Raw genomic sequence first — 18,048 nt, forward strand, 5'->3', positions numbered from 1 at the left:
GTTTAAACTTGTGCAATCTCTATCTGATTGCACTTGTAACATCAGCAAGAGTAACCTACAGATCCTGTGATGACATTTTAGTGTTCATGGACACTTCTTTTAGGATTAAATTGTCAGCTCTTGGGCTGAATTTGCTGGACGGACTAGAACTGGACAAATTCGCAATAATTTGAAATCTATGTCACTTGTAGTTTATTCTCCTTACAGTGGAATTATTTAATTCAAATAATGTGGTGATCTATTTAAATCCCTTGTCAGACTCATAGGCATCCACAGCATTGTTCTGAGATCCTTAGAAAGCTCTTCTAATCTTGGCATGATGACATTAGATATGTCAATAGTAAGAAGAACACCAGACCCTAAGCATCTGCAGTTTAAATAAGGCACGTTCCACCTTCATACTCTCTAAGAATGTTCTAATCATTGGCACCTAATCTGGAACACGTGATTCTAATTTTGTGGATTTGAAGTGGTGATAAATGTAGGGGTTAGGCTTAGGGTTAGGGTTAGGGTTACTTCTTTCACGTGACAATTTTTCATTTGTGGTAATTTATATTATGAGAATAAATTCATCATGCCAATCTTATGTGCCAGTTGTTCAAGTATATCACCTTTCTCTGTTGGCACTGTTTGCATGAAGATCACCTGATGAAATACGTTGAAAATGTCCACAGTTTCCATGAGGCGTACAGTACTTACTTTTTTTTACATGACTGGAACATCCTGTTTTGCAGAGTGTGAGTGGATAGAGATCTCACAATGTACAGAATGCTTTTAGACAGCTAACTGGAAGAATTGGGAACATGGGCCACAGAGAACTATCAAGTGGCAAAACAGAATGCTGCAAGCAGGGGAAAGTGGCAGTCAATGCAATCTAAGACTCTGCACAGTTATCAAAAAAGCCCATAGAAATGACATCAGTCATATTCCAAAAACAAATGCATGAAAAATATAAGTAAATTTAGCATGTATGCTAATCATAGGAATGATATGACTTTTGAACTCATCACTAGGTAAAGCAAGATTTCTAAGTTCAGAATTTAGTGAAACCCACAATACGAAAGGTGGAACAAGAATTTAAGAACAATCAAATTGAAAAAGAGAAGGAAACAAATATGTGATCACTGTGATTAATTTGCGGTTACTTTTATTCAGATTCTGTCTCACTTAACCATACTGACCTGAAAAACAGTATCTTTTTGCATTCCTGCATTAAGAAACTATTGGAAATTTGTTTTTATCTGGTATTGATAAAGGTGATCCTATATAAATATTTTTGTCTCCTTTTTAGTTTTTCCACCTTTTTTTCGCATGTGGTATATTTGGCTTGTTTGAAAGCTGTGCCACATTAAGGCTATTATCAGACGTGACAATTTATACATATTTAGCCACTCCTCCCATTTACAGGTTTTCTTGGCCATGCCTTTCCCATTTATTAAATGTTGATATTTAACAAAGCTGCTGGTCTTCATTCATGGCTCAGCCATTTAACACTATGCCTTTAACTTCAGTGCCTTTTTCAAACCCAATATTCCTGTTCCTTTTAAAAATCTTGTTATATTCTTCGTTTGCACTTTTCAAAATTAATTGTTTAATTTTTTGAATTTATCCTGGCCTGCTATGTGTATTTGTTTAGTTTTATCAATTTACCTGCAAACCATGTTCTGTTTCAATTATCTCCTCTCAGCTTATGGCTGCCCATCTACTTAATATGCGGCTATCTTTAAATAATAATGTTACCAATCACTCACACCATTACAGTCACAACTGAAATCCATCTGAAATGGTCATAATGTGTTGTGAACATGCAGCTCAGTCTGAGAGCTCTGAATTTAATAACAAGGGGCCTCATGTATAAACGGTGCGTACTCACAAAAATGTTGCGTAAGCCTGTTTCCACACTCAAATCGCGATGTATAAAACCTAAACTTGGTGTAAAGCCATGCACATTTTCACAGTAGCTCCAACCCTGGTGTATGCAAGTTCTCCGCTCGGTTTTGCAAACTGGCGGCACACAGCGTCAAAGCAGTGCTTTTGCTCCAGTGTGGTTTCCCTTTCTTTTTAGATCCACATCCCTGACGTGGCTTTATCAAATACACTGAAATTAACCGCATATTGTTTAGTAGTTTAAGGCATCTGATTGTAATTAACATGTAACAACATAATGGTCCACGGAATGGCCAAACTATTCCAAATACCATAGCTGTTTTAGCGTTGTTACTGTCACTGCACCTTCTTCTACTTTCAGCTGCTCCCATTAGGGGTTGCCACAGCGGATCATCTTTTTCCATATTACTCTCACTGCACCACTCGGAGCAGCTGATCGGAAGGAGAATTATCAGTATACAGCATCAAGCACACGCTGCCTCAGAAATGCTGCCTATTTGAACTGCTCTCATCTGACAAACACTTCAGAGCCTTTCCGGTTCGGACTTCGCGGTTCACAAACAGTTTCATCCCAAGAACTATACACGCACTCAGTCAGTCTATCAAGTGCTCCTTGTAGAACTGTTTGTACTTGCAAGTTACTGTGAGGTAATTTTACTTATGGTACAGTTATAATATTGCACAACCTGAGCCACTTTATAAAGCGCGTATTTACATATGATGACAATATCATTTTTAAGATGAAATGCAGCAAAATATATTTATTACATTATACAGATAAAATGTTAACGTCATTTAAATAATCTATATTGTTAATAATTAAACATGTGAGGACACGGTGTCACAGCGCTAGTGACAAACTGGCGCCCCGATTATTCCTGCCTCACGCTGTATTCTTGCTGGGGCTAGCACAACACTGGAAAGAACAGATGGGGATAGAATAATTAAACATGTACTACAAAGATATTTCAATGTTCCTTAAAAGTTTTGAAGAATCGGCGTTCTAAGCTTACAGATGGCTTAACATCTATTACAGAGCTGATTGTGTGGAGGTTGGTTACTTGGAGAAAGAAAAGGAAGGACAGGAATTGGGGGTTAGTATGTTTGAAAGACACAGTACTGCTGCAATAAATGATTTCATCGAAGGTCACGCACAGCGCAGCAGGCATCTTGTGTGAGGCAGGAACAATCTGTGGACAAGGCGCCTGCTCGTCACTATCACTGCACCACCGGGTTCCCATGTTTAATAACATGCTTTAATTCCTATCATCATGAAAATTATATCAAGTATACATCTCAGTATTTTAATTATTCAGAGAGCTGTAATATCACTAATGTAATGGATTCTGTGTCCTGTTGGAGGAAGAGAAAGCCCGTTTAAGAAGCATGTAGTGATTCACACACATACTGTAGAGCACATAGAAAAACACATAAAAAACAAAGCATTTAACGTGATACTTTAGTTACGATGGGATTTGAGAAATTAGTAAATTAAACAATTTAAAGATGAAGTTTATGATGTTCTTCTTTAATGACAAAATAAACTACGTGATTGAAGTAGAAATTTCAAGATTAAAGTTGGCATTTCGGGCTTTTTTCTCACGTGTGTCCTTATTTTTTTTTCTTTTCTCTGTACCCTAATAAGTTTTCATATGACAGTCAGACGGTGGGCTATAACTTGCCTTTTCTGACCGCTTCTTTTTTATTTCGGGCACTGTGCGACTTTGTGAACTTGAACTTTCGAGTTTCTCCAACACTCTGTCACTCGATCAAGTTTCTTTTGTTGATTATATCACTGTTTAAACCAGCAAATAGTATGTTTTTCCTTGCCTCCACTTGGTATTCACTGAAATTCTTCTATTTTCCCCCATGCTTTTGCCATTGTCTTTTCACAGATGGCTGAGCTTAAGGGCTATTTATATTGATTTGCATATTCAAAGAGGCGCAATTCTGGGAGGAACTGGAGCGGGACAGCAGGCGCATGCACGAGCGTTACTTTTCACGCTGACTGGGATTTATGTAGCGGAAGAACGTGGAAGTTGGCGAACGCACAGATTTATGCATCTGGATTTTTTTGTGCATACGAACATTTCCGCTTTTGTCCATACACCATGTTATAGTGTGAATTCTACGCATGGCATTATACATGAGGCCACAGTGGCCACAGCCATGTTGTCTGTAGCAATGGTGTTGTTGCCAGTCACGTAACGTGGTGGTCATTCTCTCACTTTTCTCTACCTATTAAATAATCTTGCAGCTTTCAGTTTCTCCATATTTCATTGTTTTCTGATTGGAAAGTACAGCATATACTGTACATGCATCGACAATTTATATACTTTATATTTGTTTTTCTGATGGTGGGATTTAAGGATTTGTTGTGGCATTTCTAGATTATTTGAATACTAATTTTCTTTTGTGAGAATTTCCAGTTTTGCATTTCTCATTTGCACCAAATAAAAGATGTTTTACACCTAGTGCAATATTGTTCATTGTGCTTTCACAATTTTTTACTGCTAGACATTTTTCCATTCCTAAATTGCTATTTTACACATTTTTAATTTAATCTTTGTTGTAATTTCTAGATACTGTTCATATTTTTATCATTTCAATGTGTCCTGTTACTTTGTTTTTTCTCATTATATAATTAAGAACATTTATTTATCTCTGTTACTGCTTATCTATTTGTGATGTCCCAGGTGCCCACAGCCATGGGCATCTTCTGTTTCCCAGGACATTGATAGTCATAAACAAGGATGGACTGGGCAAGTAAGGCCACGACAGGTTTTGAGGAGCCAAAGTGTGTAGTGCAAGTATATTCAAATCAACAGTGTCCATAAGTGCGGTGCCAAGGTCTACATCAATAAATAAGCCAAAACAATAGTACATTGGGCAAGATAAAACAAAACTCATAAATGCAATACATAAATAAAAACCAAGTATAAAATCAAAGTCAGAATCAGCTTTCCAGTCCCCAATGTTTATCTCTCGTGTCTCCCCTGCTCACCCTTCGGGCTGAACAAGGTTGAAACACAACTGAATGTAGTCCACAGTTTGGCTCTCATCCCAGCCACCACTGCCAGTACCAGTTCTGACCCACCAAGCTCATCTCCCTCATCCTGCCACCTCTGTTGGTCACGGCAGGCCTCTGGAGCCATCAATTGCTCCTGCTCCACAGCTCAACAGGAGGGATTCGCCCCAGGATCTTCCTAACATCAGCAGTGGCTTGACTGCCCATTTCTGATTTCTCCTTTCAGTTTTTCCTTATTCCACTCTTCCTTTCCTGCTCATACCTTTTAGACTCCTTGTGAGTACGAGTGCATTAGATGATTAATGGAGTACTAATGAGGGATGGCTGTGCCGACTGCACTCATGCATGTGAATGATCAATCAGCCAATTCCCCAATAAACACTTCACGGCCACATGGCTTTGCTTCCATACATGCGTACACTTACAATGTTTCAGTTACACCCTTTTCAAAAAACCTTGCAACATCTATGGTTTTCTGAACACACCACGGACCCCGGGCACACTTCACCACACTATTGTTCACTATTTCTCAATTTAATTACAATTTGTAAAAAAAATATATTTTTGTGATTCATGTTCTTTATATGTATTGTGTTTGGGTTATTAGCTTAAAGTCTTGGATTTGTTAAAATTGTCACTCAGTTTTAATGTGCACCTCATTGAACTTGTAAGACATTGCATAGTGGGTCCTTAGTGATCTGGATCTTATGAGAACGGGCTTCTTCTTCTCTGGGGGAGAACACCACACCACACCTTCCCTGCACGTGTGATCACTCTCATAACATAAGTTTTGGCAGAACTCACTTGTTGCTTATTTAAGGATCTTCATGGATGGTGCAGTCTTGACAGACAAACAATGCAATACAGTAATCCCTCCTCGATCGCGGGGGTTGCGTTCCAGAAACCCCCACAAAAGGTGAAAATCCGCGAAGTAGAAACCATATGTTTATATGGTTATTTTTATATTGTCATGCTTGGGTCACAGATTTGCACAGAAACACAGGAGGTTGTAGAGAGGCAGGAGCTTTAATCAAACACTGCAAACAAACATTTGTCTCTTTTTCAAAAGTTTAAACTGTGCTCCATGACAAGACAGAGATGACAGTTCCGTCTCACAATTAAAAGAATGCAATCATATCTTCCTCTTCAAAGGAGTGCGCGTCAGGAGCAGAGAATGTCAGAGAGAGAGAGAGAGAAAAAAAGCAAACAATCAAAAATCAATAGGGCTGTTTGGCTTTTAAGTATGCGAAGCACCGCCGGACAAAGCAGCTGCAAGGAAGAGAGCAATGTGAAGGTAGTCTTTCAGCATTTTTTAGAGGAGCGTCCGTATCCTCTAGGTCAGTGTGCGAACAGCCCCTCTGCTCACACCCCCTCGGTCAGGAGCTGAGAATGTCAGAGAGAGTGAGAGAGACAGAGAAAAACAAACAATCAAAAATCAATACGTGCCGTTTGAGCTTTTAAGTATGCGAAGCACCGTGCGGGAAGCATGTCGCTTGACAAAGCAGCTGCACGGAAGAGAGCAATGTGAAGATAATCTTTCAGCATTTTTAGACGAGCGTCCGTATCGTCTGGGGGTGCAAACAGCCTCCCTGCTCACACCCCCTCAGTCAGGAGCAGAGAATGTCAGAGCAAGAGAGAGAGAGAGAAAAGCAAACAATCAAAAATCAGTACGTGTTGTTTGATCTTTTAAGTATGCGAAGCACCGTGCGGGAAGCATATCGCTTGACAAAACAGCCACATGTAAGCCCAGCAAGGAAGGGAGCAGTGTGAAGGTAATCTTTCAGCGTTTTTTGAGGAGCGGCTGTATCCTCTAGGGGTGCTCATAATATATTTGAGGAGTTTTATTTAATACGTAATACGCGCACTGGTTGGGTAGCTTCTCAGCCATCTGCCAATAGCGTCCCTTGTATGAAATCAACTGGGCAAACCAACTGAGGAAGCATGTACCAGAAATTAAAAGACCCATTGTTCGCAGAAATCCGCGAACCAGCAAAAAATCTGCAATATATATTTAAATATGCTTACATATAAAATCCGCGATAGAGTGAAGCCGCGAAAGTCAAAGCGCGAAATAGCGAGGGATTACTGTACTGTATTTGGTTGCTTTATTTTGTTGACCTCACATCTCTACCTACGTAAATTTACACAATGTTGAGTAAATCAGAGCAGTGTTGTAATGCCATTTAAACTTTAAAAGCCATTATGGAAATGAAATACTGGAAGAGACAAGTTTTTATTTAAAAACTAAGTAGGGTAAAATTGTAAAATATATATTAAACTGAAATAATAGGGAAACAGAACTTTCATATGGTATTCCAAAGATAACTTTTTTTCTCAATGTACAGAAACCTAAATTATGTTTTGGAAAATTTCATTGGTGGCTATGAAAATAAACAACAACATTGTTATGCATGAAAATGTTCTAATTGTGTCTTATTAATTCTTTTGTTTTAATTAAGATTGGACAGAAATTGCTTTTGTTATGGATGGGTCTGGAAGCATTGAAAAAGAAGATTTTCAAAAGGCAAAAGACTTTATTAAAAATATGATGAGTAAGATTTGGGAAAACTGCTTTTTGGTAAGTTAATTCAGTTACTGTTATTTCATTCTATTCTACACTAAGGTCCTTCTGTATTGACAAGCTCCTCACTCTGTCATGCAGGACCTTTAATTTGGCCATTTGTATTTACAGTCTTATTCTGTTACCCACTAACCATAGGTTGTACCAATAGGTTAGCATGAGGAACCTCTATCAGGCTGTTGGCAGCTTATTCTGCGGACTTAGCTCCCATTTCACCACTATTGGTACACCTTTAAGAAAACTGCTGCTGCTACACAGATTCGATCTCATGATCACCTTTTCTCTTAGTCTTCCTTGGTACATTCCAACATTCACATTGATCAAGCTAAATTTAATAACAAGTATGCAAGCACAACTTTTGCTCCATAAATACAAGGACCAAATAGCATCCAGCATTAGCCCCAGAACATCATGTTCTTGTAGAGTTTTCCACAAAATACCTAAAGGTACATAATCATAAGCTTTTTGCAAGTCCATAGAGCACATATCAAATGGTCTGTATACTCTCATGATCACATAAGTGTATTTGTACAAGCAGGGGCGGCTTTAGGCATGTGCAAACTGTGCACCTGCACAGGGCCGCCAAATCCCAGGGGCCGCTATGCCAATATATATTGAATATAAAACAGAAAGAGAAAATAACGACACAGCTGACGACAATGTGACCGAAAAACATTGTGTTTCTTGTTAATTAGTATGCTGTATTTACTAATGTCACTAGAGTTGCAGCAGTAAGCTATATGTAGTATTATAACGTTCTACCGTAATGAGAATATCATGGGCCGCCACTTGGTTTTCAAGTTATGGACACGTGCATATAGAAGCGAAGCTAGTGCAAGTGGGCGTGTCGTCTTACAAGTTAATAAGATACCGTGCATAAGATACCATATTGACATTGGCGGGCGAAGGGGCCACCGATTCTTTCTCTGCCCAGGGCTGCCACGATCCTAGAGCCGCCCGTGGTACAAGGACAAAGAGATGAGCCACTTATATACAGTGAGGACAAAATACACATTACTCCTCCAAATTCTGAGGTTCAGACATCAGATGGAGTGTCCTTTCCACACCCCTGTTAGAGAAGGGCTTTGCAAAAGAGGCTGAAGAGTGTGGTAACTGAGTGATACCTCAGCTAATCAATTCCAGGACATCCTCACTTGTCGATTGGGTATTCCAGGTTTGTGCATCATGAGCAATATCCATCTGAGCCAGAACACCATTAAATGATGATCAGTTGACAATTCAGTGCCTCCCTTTATCTGGATGTCCAGAACTTGTGGCCTTAGATCAGACATGACTAGATGAATCAATCATTGATCTTTGGCTCAAAATAAACTTAGATACCAGGTAGGATTGTGGCCAACCTTGAGTTCAAAAATGATGATCATTATAGATAATCTTGACTAGCAAAGAAATCCAGAAACAATTTGCTGCTTGGATTCCAATCAGGCAGACAGGCTGTTCCTCCCAGCCATGTCATCTCAGTGATCTGCACCATTAAACATGTGAGCACTGAAGAGTTAGTAAGAGGTACTTTTTTCAGCACCTATCCAGACATCATACTGTAGCTCTAAGGATCACTGAGGTACATACACAAACCAAGGCTAAATAACTAATTTCAAAAACCAAAAGTGTAATTAGTGAAATTTACAATATGACATTTTTTCCATATTTTGTTAGGAATTGTTGGCATTTTAAATATCAAGGTTTTTTTGGAATATTTCATAATGAACAATATTCAGCACAAGGACCAGTACTCATTTTATTTATAATTTTTCAGATCTGTACTACTACAGCAAGTAATAATTATTTCATGTTTTTATTTTTATTTATTGTGTCACAGTGTAACTTTGCCGTGGTCCAATATGGAGCTGAGATTGTTACTGAGCTCTCACTGAAAGACAATAAGAACGCATCCTTCTGCCTCATTAAAGTTCAGGATATAGTGCAACTGGGAAAAGTTACTAAAACCGCATCTGCCATTCAACTTGTGCTGTAAGTAAAAAAAGAAAGCTGCCTACTGTCTATGTAACCGTCATGATCAGTTGTGTTAAGCTCTTATGCTATATTCCTGTGCTACTGGTGTTTTTAATGTTCCACTTACCCACAAATTTAAAATTTGTGTTTAGTTCTGAAATCTTGAAGTGGAAACTGAATAGAAGCAGAAGATCCCCCCCCCCAGCCCAATTCACAGTGGCCGATTCAGTTAGTAACTGACTACGCCGCCTTGGAAGCTGTGCCAAAGGAAAGTTTCAGTTTAGGTGAATCCCCACCAAGGTATTCCCCTGTACATGGTTCATTTAAGAAAATATAACGTACACTTCAAAAAGCATTTGAAAAGAACATTCAAAACGTGGTTAACCTCCTTAGCGTTAACCCCAAACATTTCTCGAGTTTGGAGTTCTATGTAAGTTTGGTTATTCTTGAGTCTTACTAAGGTTAATCTGTTATGATGAGATATAGAGCATTAACCTCAAACAATGCTCTAAAAAGTATTTTACTACCATCTTGTGGATGAAATTATGTAATTTTGCAAAAAAAATCAATAATTTTTCTGCGCATTCTGCCACACTATAGTAACTCATCAATATTTATGAGTGGGGCAGAGCCTTTAACTAAAAAACACAATAGTTTTTAATTGAAAGCTGTAAATCCAGCTTTAAAACAAACTGAATCTGATCCATTAGTTGAATCAAAAAGTAGTGATGACGATGTAAATTGGTCATCATACATTGTCGCTGATAGAGAACCCAATGCATATGACACCGAACAGCCCTGTGGATAAAAAAAAATAAACCTTGAGTCAGCTAGGCAATTAGCTTTGCACCAGTTTAATTTTTACTTGACAAGTAATAATAAATTGTGATTATTTGGTCACAAAAGCTTAAAGATGTAATTATTTAGTAAAATAATGTAAAAATGTTTCATTTTTTTGTTTTCTGTGCAAAATGAAAATGTGTGCAGAGTTTGAAAAAAACAAATACCCTGTATGTCCTGCCTAGTACATTACAGAAAATATGTTGTGATAATAAACTGCACAGTTGTTGCTGGGGGCAAAAGAGGCACCAAAATAAACAAAAGAATGATTTGACAAAAGTCAGAGGGAAAGTACAATACCTACACTCTTAATGGAAATCCATCTTAACATTGCTGTGTGTGGGAAGATAGGGGTTCTGCTATTTTGTGCTGCCTTATCACATCTGCCAAAGGCAAGAAAAGTAGCCTATAGATCATGCTTCATATCAGATTTTGCTGCCTTCACATACAGCAACAGAAAATGTGTATGGCCAGAATTAGAAATAGAAAAATGAGGGAAAAATGGTTGAAAAGTGTATGTTTGTAATTAATACGTGTAAAAGATTTTTTTTAAATTGGTATTTGTAAAATTGATTTAAATAAGTGTGGCAACGGTGACAGATTAAATGTGTCAGATTTGCTAAATATATATTTTGACCCATGGTTTAACTGTTTTAAATCATCTTTAAAACCAAAGATAAGACAATACACTCAGCAAGTATGTAAGTTTATCAGTGTGTTCAAAATGTCAAGTCATTTGTCTGTCCACATGTAACAACTCAGCTCCCAGTGACCAATTTTGTGGAAATTTGGCACACTTATTCTTCAAGGAATTTTTTGTTACGGTTCCGTTTTTGTTCTGATATCTTGAATGCAGTGTGTATTGTGCATTTGTAAAGTTTAAAAATCTGCCATTAAAAAGCACTGGTTGAATTTGCGATTTTAACTAATTTGTTCATTGTTTCAGTTTTACATTGAAAGCCATTACAGTAATGTGCCGACTTGTGGCTCCATTTCAACCTGGACATTTATCTGTATGTCATATTGGGCATATGTCAGTTACAAAGTACACAGATCATTGCAATTGAGACTCTGTGGGTCTGGTGTGGGTCACCGATAGGCATACTTTAACTGCCAGTACAGAGTAGCACAAACTTGTCCGCATTTGGCAGTGATTCTTGTATGTCATTGGTTTGCGAGTGGGTCACAGTAGGTCACCTAAGTAATCAACACCACTGCGCAATATGCTTATCTATTACTACGTGAGCTCGTTTTACTAAGGTGGACCCCTGTGGGTTGTCAATGAATTTAAAAATGCAGTGCAGGCTGAATGCATAAGAATTAGCCATGTTGAGCAGGGCCGATGAAAACAAACATTAAAGCGCCCTCCAAGAATCAGAAAATATTTGAGACCCTGTGAAATAATAATATTAAAAACAAAAATTTGTATTACTATGACTAGATTTGGCAATTTCTAGAACATTATTACCCTATTATTTTCCTATAGCCTTTAGCCGTAAGTACAAATTACCTCAACTCGGTCCGCTGTAAATCAACCAGATGTTCACAGTAGCACTGTCCTCTCCAAACAGAAAATGGAGAAAACAGAAGCACAGAATTATTTGAACGGCAACGAAGTATGGAAATTTGACTTTACAATGGCACTACTAGCATGAAGTCAGCCCTGCATGTGCTCTTGTGGTTTGGAAGTACTTTTCCAGTGACAGAAAATAGAGAGACAAGTCAAGAGGCTTTGGCAAGTGTTCAGTAGAATGTTAGGCTGGTGGGTGACATCATATAGCCTCAAGCAAGGAGAGCTGGGATCATGTTGACTTTCTAAGTCTGAGGACTGGCTATAAGAATCCAAATCATTACCCGCCAGTCCAGTATTTGGCATCACATTGTCTGTGACTGGGAAGAATAGGGCCCTGTTGTCTGGTTCAAAGCAGGCAATGTAGAAAATGTCTGAGAGAAGTTATCAATTTAAAGACAGCATTGGGTTTAAGGGCTCTAGAACATCAGGGGGTCTCAAGGCAGAATTCAAGCCTGGTGCCTTATATAGTTGAAGCAGATATGCCAAATGGGTAAGCCTTGATAACAATACGTTAAAATTCAAGTCATTAAAATCTGTTTTGAAGTGTAGGTGTTAAATTAAACTGAAACTAGCAAAACAGTAGCCTAAAATGGACACAGTTTCTAACTTGAAGAAATGTGTTATGCATAATAAGGCTTTTCTATGCTGAAATAATAAATCATCAGCCTTGAAGTTTACAAAAACTCGACATCTTTGATCAAAGGCATGATAGATGTACTGCATGTGTCTTGGTTTTGAAAAAAAAAGTCCAAATACAGCATTCTAGATTTATATTTAAGCATGTGTAATATGTTTTTTTAAATTTAGGAATGACACTTTCACTGAAGAAAAAGGATCAAAACCAAACTCAAAGAAATTTATTATTGTGCTGACCGATGGGGAAATATTTGAAGATCCACTGAAGCTGGAAGATGTCATGAACTCACCACTGATGGTCAATATCACCCGTTTTGCTATAGGGGTAGGACTTCAAATGTTTTATGTTTTGAAGATAGTCTATTCTTAAGAAATTATTGTTTTACTAAAATTTAATATGTATTGGAAGAGTTTTCTGAAATAAAATTTTTAAAATACTGCTTTTTAGAATTAAATATTTACATTTTTAAATTGGCAAATAAGTACAAATATGCAAAATTATAAAACTGACAGCATAGGTTCTTGTATGTTAATTGCGCCTGATAAAAAAAGATGGTTAAACAAGAGCATCTTTTAATGTTAGTGCACCTTCCATACACACGAGTATCATGTAAATGGTGTACATGAGAAAATTATGATACAAATTCAAAACAAATTCAAGATACCGTATATACTAACGTATAAGTCGGGTCTTGAAACCCAAAAAATCGATCATAAAATCAGATCCCAACTTATATGCCCATTCAAAAATGATAAAATGATAAATGTTTTTTTTTACATCTTCTTGCCTCCTCCAATCTTGCATCAGTTTCTCAGACACATCAAATTTTGTTGCAGCAGCACAGTTACCAATTTCTTTCACTACTTCAACAACGTTTAATTTAAAACCAGCTTTATATTTTATTCTGATCGAACGCTCCATTGTAGATAAGGGGTGCTCTTACGATAAAGGTGTATGAGGGTGTGAGATACAAAAAACACAAATCAGTGCAAACGTTGCTTTGGAATAGTTTGGGTATTACCGTGTAGTCACATAGGCACAATAGAGTGAGAGAGGTTAGGAGCACCCTCATTGAAAGTCGTTACTCTCTCAGGTGGGCGTTAGCATATCATAATCGTTTGAACCAATAGCATGAGTTTTCCATATTCGACTTATACGACCGACATTATAAAATACCAGAAATTATACAGTAAAATCAAGTCCCGACTTATCCACGGGAGAACTTATCCACGAGTGTATACGGTAGATACTGACTCAGAATGCTTACTTGACATAGACTTATGGTTCTCCACTGCTACTAGAGTTTATATTTATATTTCCTAACAAACCAGTAAGCCTTGTTTTTATTTTTGCACTTCCACACTCAGAAAAAAGAGCTGTGAATTTTTGTTTTAATTTTTTGAGTTGTGTCAATATCTCTCTATTATAAAAAAAAAATCCTACAGAAAGACTAGGGATACGAGACGTGATCTTCATGTGATGATCACGGAAAACACTTAAAAGACCCGCGAGATGAAAGAGATTGGCCACGGAACATCTCGTGAGGACCTTAAACATGAGACTTTGTGCCAAGAGATTGACCCAGGACAGTCTTGCGGGGACATAGAACATGAGATTCTTGCAAGACACGCTCTACTTACAACCAATATCAAATAAGACCTTGAGCAGCAAAACTCTCCGTCGTGTCAAGGCTTTGAGCACACACAGATCCAGGGCTCTCAGCACATATAAAGCGTATAAGGACAATACGTTATAGATAAAATGTTGACGACTAAGTGAAGAAGAAGAGCAGCACGGAGAAAAGAGACTCAAAAGCATTGGAGAGAAAAAAATGCAAAAAAGAAAAAGAATAATCGAGGTGCAAATTCAGAAAATAAGGAAGTAATAATCAGCCCAGACAGAACAAGTGGAATTGAAAAAAAAGCATGTCCAATCGGGCTCAGAATTAAAAGACAAAGAGTAAAAGACAAAGTAGAACTTCATAAAAACGTTCAAAAACGTTGGCGCTATACACATGAAGAGCAGGTTAGTGATTATGAAAGCAGTGGAATTCGAAAGGCTCAGAAAAAAAACGATGGCGTGATACACATGCAGAGAAAGGTAAAGAATATGAAAGCAGTAAAATTCGAAAGTATTGTAGCGTCCCAGGCAGGTTGAAACCTTATTTTTTTGAGTGACTGCTAGATTCGATTGAGGGAGGGTGGAGTACAGCACGGAAGACTGACAGCGGGGTATTGATTGATACGGTAAGGGGGGGGGGGGGGGGGGTTGGGATGGGAGGAGGGGGTTGGAGAGAGTGCTGGAAGGTAGTGTTTGGGGTTACGAAGTCGGCGTTCTTTTTCTAAATTGTTCAAGTAAAACTTTTGTGAGACTTTACTACATCGGTTTGGTTTTTTTTTTTTACTGCTTCTCTTTTCGAGCCGGACACGGAGGTCGCTACAGAATCAAAAAAGATAGTAAAGATCGCATTAGCACAAACAAAAGGAAAATAATCATCATGGACCAGGTGTAAAAAATAGCAGGACAAAGCGGAGTCAGAAATAGAAGACAAAGAGTAGAAAACAAAGTAAAACGTCATAAAGAGGTTAAAAAACAAGGGGGCCTAACACATGCAGAGCAGGTTAGAGATAATGAAAACAGTGGAATTCAAAAGACTCAAAAAAACGTAGGTGCGAAGCACATGCAGAGCAAGATACAGAATATGAAAGCAGAAAAAAACAAAAGTGTCAAAACAAAGTAAACATCGCATTAGCGCAAACAAAGAGAAATTATTACTCGGAGAAATAACGAAAAGGCGAATAGAGATCGAATATATGGTGATATGTCTGAAGTATGTAAATATTGTACGACTTTGAAGTTTAAGTCAGAGAATTTCAAAAACGGGGTTTACCTCACGTGCATTTATTGGTTACTTTACAAAAAAAATTATTAACTGCTGATGATGTAGATCGTTTTGTCTGTGCTGAAATTCCAAACAGAGAAACCTATCCTGAATTATGGTACAAAGTCATTAAACAAATGTCTTACGGACCTCATTTAAAAGATTCAGCATGTTGGGACTCTAAAGATTCCAAATACTGTTTTTACAGAAGTTCTGAAATAAAAGTGAAACTAATGAAATAGCAACAAGTCAAAGAAAAAAAAAATCTTAAAAGTATGTATCTGGAAAACTGGGGTGTTTGCTTTCTTTCTCAGGATGTACCAAACTATAGATTTTGCCACTCGTAATATTGTAGCAATTTCTCGGATGGGGGTTGGCAAGCGAAGTGAGCAGGGGGCAAAGCCCCCTAGTCTGTTACAAAATAATTCTATTATGTTTGCCCTGCCCTGTTCACATCCTACTTAATTTTATTTTATAATCATAGTACAAACCACATTGTAGGGAAATAAAAATTGGTATTGAATGGTCCATAGAGTACATCCATGTAAATCACACTTTAATTATACTGTGGGAAATCACTCAATGGAACAGTTTACAAAACAATACAGCTGATTGTACTGTACAAAAATATAGAATGAAGTATAATAAAATACATAACATTTGCTATGTACATGAGTAAATGTAGAGTAAAATGAACAGGTAACTGAATCAAATCACTTAGATAATAATTTGGAACAAGTGAAGTAAACAAGCTCGGACTGGCGCAGGGCTGGCTTAATGCCCCTGTTCGTGTCAATCTTTCCGTATCCAGGTGTGTGTGTGTGTCTGATTCTTTCATCATCAAGCGTATGCTCTGGTAGGGCAAACAAGCTGTCTGCTATCTTCACTTATGTATTTCTTTGAGCGTATGTGTGTGCACGCTTGTGTGTGCATACATGTATATTTAAATAAATTACATAATCGCAAATCTCTTGTGCAAAAATCCCAGGTTTATTAAATAAACCCTACAGCAGTCATCGTTGGACATAGGTTAAACTGTTTTGGAAGGATACGAGTATAAGTACTGGATCACACTGGACAAAAAAACAATAGGCCTGAAGCCTATAACAAGACAAACATGATACAACTTGTTTAAATGAGTTAGGTCAGTTTTTTTTTTAAGTTAGCATTGACATAATATCTCAGCATTTAGAGCAGATATCACGGAAAGCACTTGCTTTAAAATATCCTATCTTTGCTGGGATGTAGTCATCTAGGAGCTTTACACAATTCAAAGAAATACACCTTGCTTTTTGATGGTAATTTTAATTTTAAGATGTAAAAATCAATTTCAGTTTTACTCACACACTGACGTACAGACGCACATACAGACAACAGGCTAAAATCAACATTTCTCAACATTTATTGCATGATCAGAATGTGAAGTTAACTTGATTGCAAATTTTTGACTCCATCACCAATTTATATGGAAGCTAAAGAAGAGCCATGGAGCAAGTCAGGTTATCTTAGATAAGTATGCAACGGTTCTTCTTCCTGGTGGTGAATGCAGCTTATCCCATAAAACATTTGGTGGTTGTAGAAGAGCAGAATTTATAGATGTACTAGCATAAGTTTTAGGCAGGTGTGAAAACTGCTGTAAACAAAGAATGCTTTCAGAAATATAAATAATGATTGTTTATTGTTCTCAATTTACAAAATGCAAAGTGAGCGAACAAAAGAAAAATCTAAATCAAATCAATATTTGGTGTTACAGTGATCCCTCGCTATATCGCGCTTACACTTTCGCGGCTTCACTCCATTGCGGATTTTAATTGTAAGCATATCTAAATATATATCACGGATTTCTTGCTGGTTCGTGGATTTCTGCGGACAATGGGTCTTTTAATTTCTGGTACATGCTTCCTCAGTTGGTTTGCCCAGTTGATTTCATACAAGGGACGCTACTGGCAGATGGCTGAGAAGCTACCCAACCAGAGCACGTATTACGTATCAAATAAAACTCCTCAATGATACACGATATGCTTCCCACATGGTGCTTCGCATACTTGAAAGCCCGAACAGCACGTATTGATTTTTGATTGTTTGCTTTTCTCTGTCTCTCTCACTCTCTCTGACATTCTCTGCTCCTGACGGAGGGGGTGTGAGCAGAGGGGCAGCTTGCACACTGGCCTAGAGGATACAGACGCTCCTCTAAAAAATGCTGAAAGACAACCTTCACATTGCTCCCTTCCTTGCAGCTGCTTTGTCCACCCGAACAGCCCTATTGTTTTTTGATTGTTTGCTTTTCTCTCTCTCTTTTCTCTCTCTCTCTCTGACATTCTCTGCTCCTGACGTGCACTCCTTTGAAGAGGAAGATATGTTTGCATTCTTTTAATTGTGAGATGGAACTGTCATCTCTGTCTTGTCATGGAGCACAGTTTAAACTTTTGACTAAAGGGTGTTATTTCATGTATAGAGGGCTCTAATAATGTTATATTTAATATTTAGAAGGCAGTGAACAGGTTTTCTATGCTCTAACTGCGAAAATATTCGATTTATAAAGAAAGAATCCTACTTCGCGGAAATTCATTTATCGCGGTAGAGTCTGGAACGGATTAACCGTGATAAAAGAGGGTTTACTGTACTACCTTTTGCCTTCAAACCAGCA

The 18,048-nt window shown here is 37.8% G+C and overlaps 1 protein-coding gene across 1 annotated transcript in view; it reads left to right on the top strand.

The window, feature by feature from the left end:
• itgae.2 (integrin, alpha E, tandem duplicate 2) overlaps window positions 1-18,048 on the top strand; it is a 120,785-nt gene that overhangs the window by 22,041 nt on the left and 80,696 nt on the right. Inside the window, exons 8-10 of the mRNA XM_028807184.2 lie at window positions 7,375-7,493; window positions 9,337-9,488; window positions 12,691-12,844. Coding sequence (XP_028663017.2) covers window positions 7,375-7,493; window positions 9,337-9,488; window positions 12,691-12,844 — 425 coding nt within the window. The remainder of the gene's footprint in view (window positions 1-7,374; window positions 7,494-9,336; window positions 9,489-12,690; window positions 12,845-18,048) is intronic.

The sequence above is a fragment of the Erpetoichthys calabaricus genome, chromosome 8 (assembly GCF_900747795.2).
Source record: "Erpetoichthys calabaricus chromosome 8, fErpCal1.3, whole genome shotgun sequence".
NCBI classification, from domain to species: domain Eukaryota; kingdom Metazoa; phylum Chordata; class Cladistia; order Polypteriformes; family Polypteridae; genus Erpetoichthys; species Erpetoichthys calabaricus.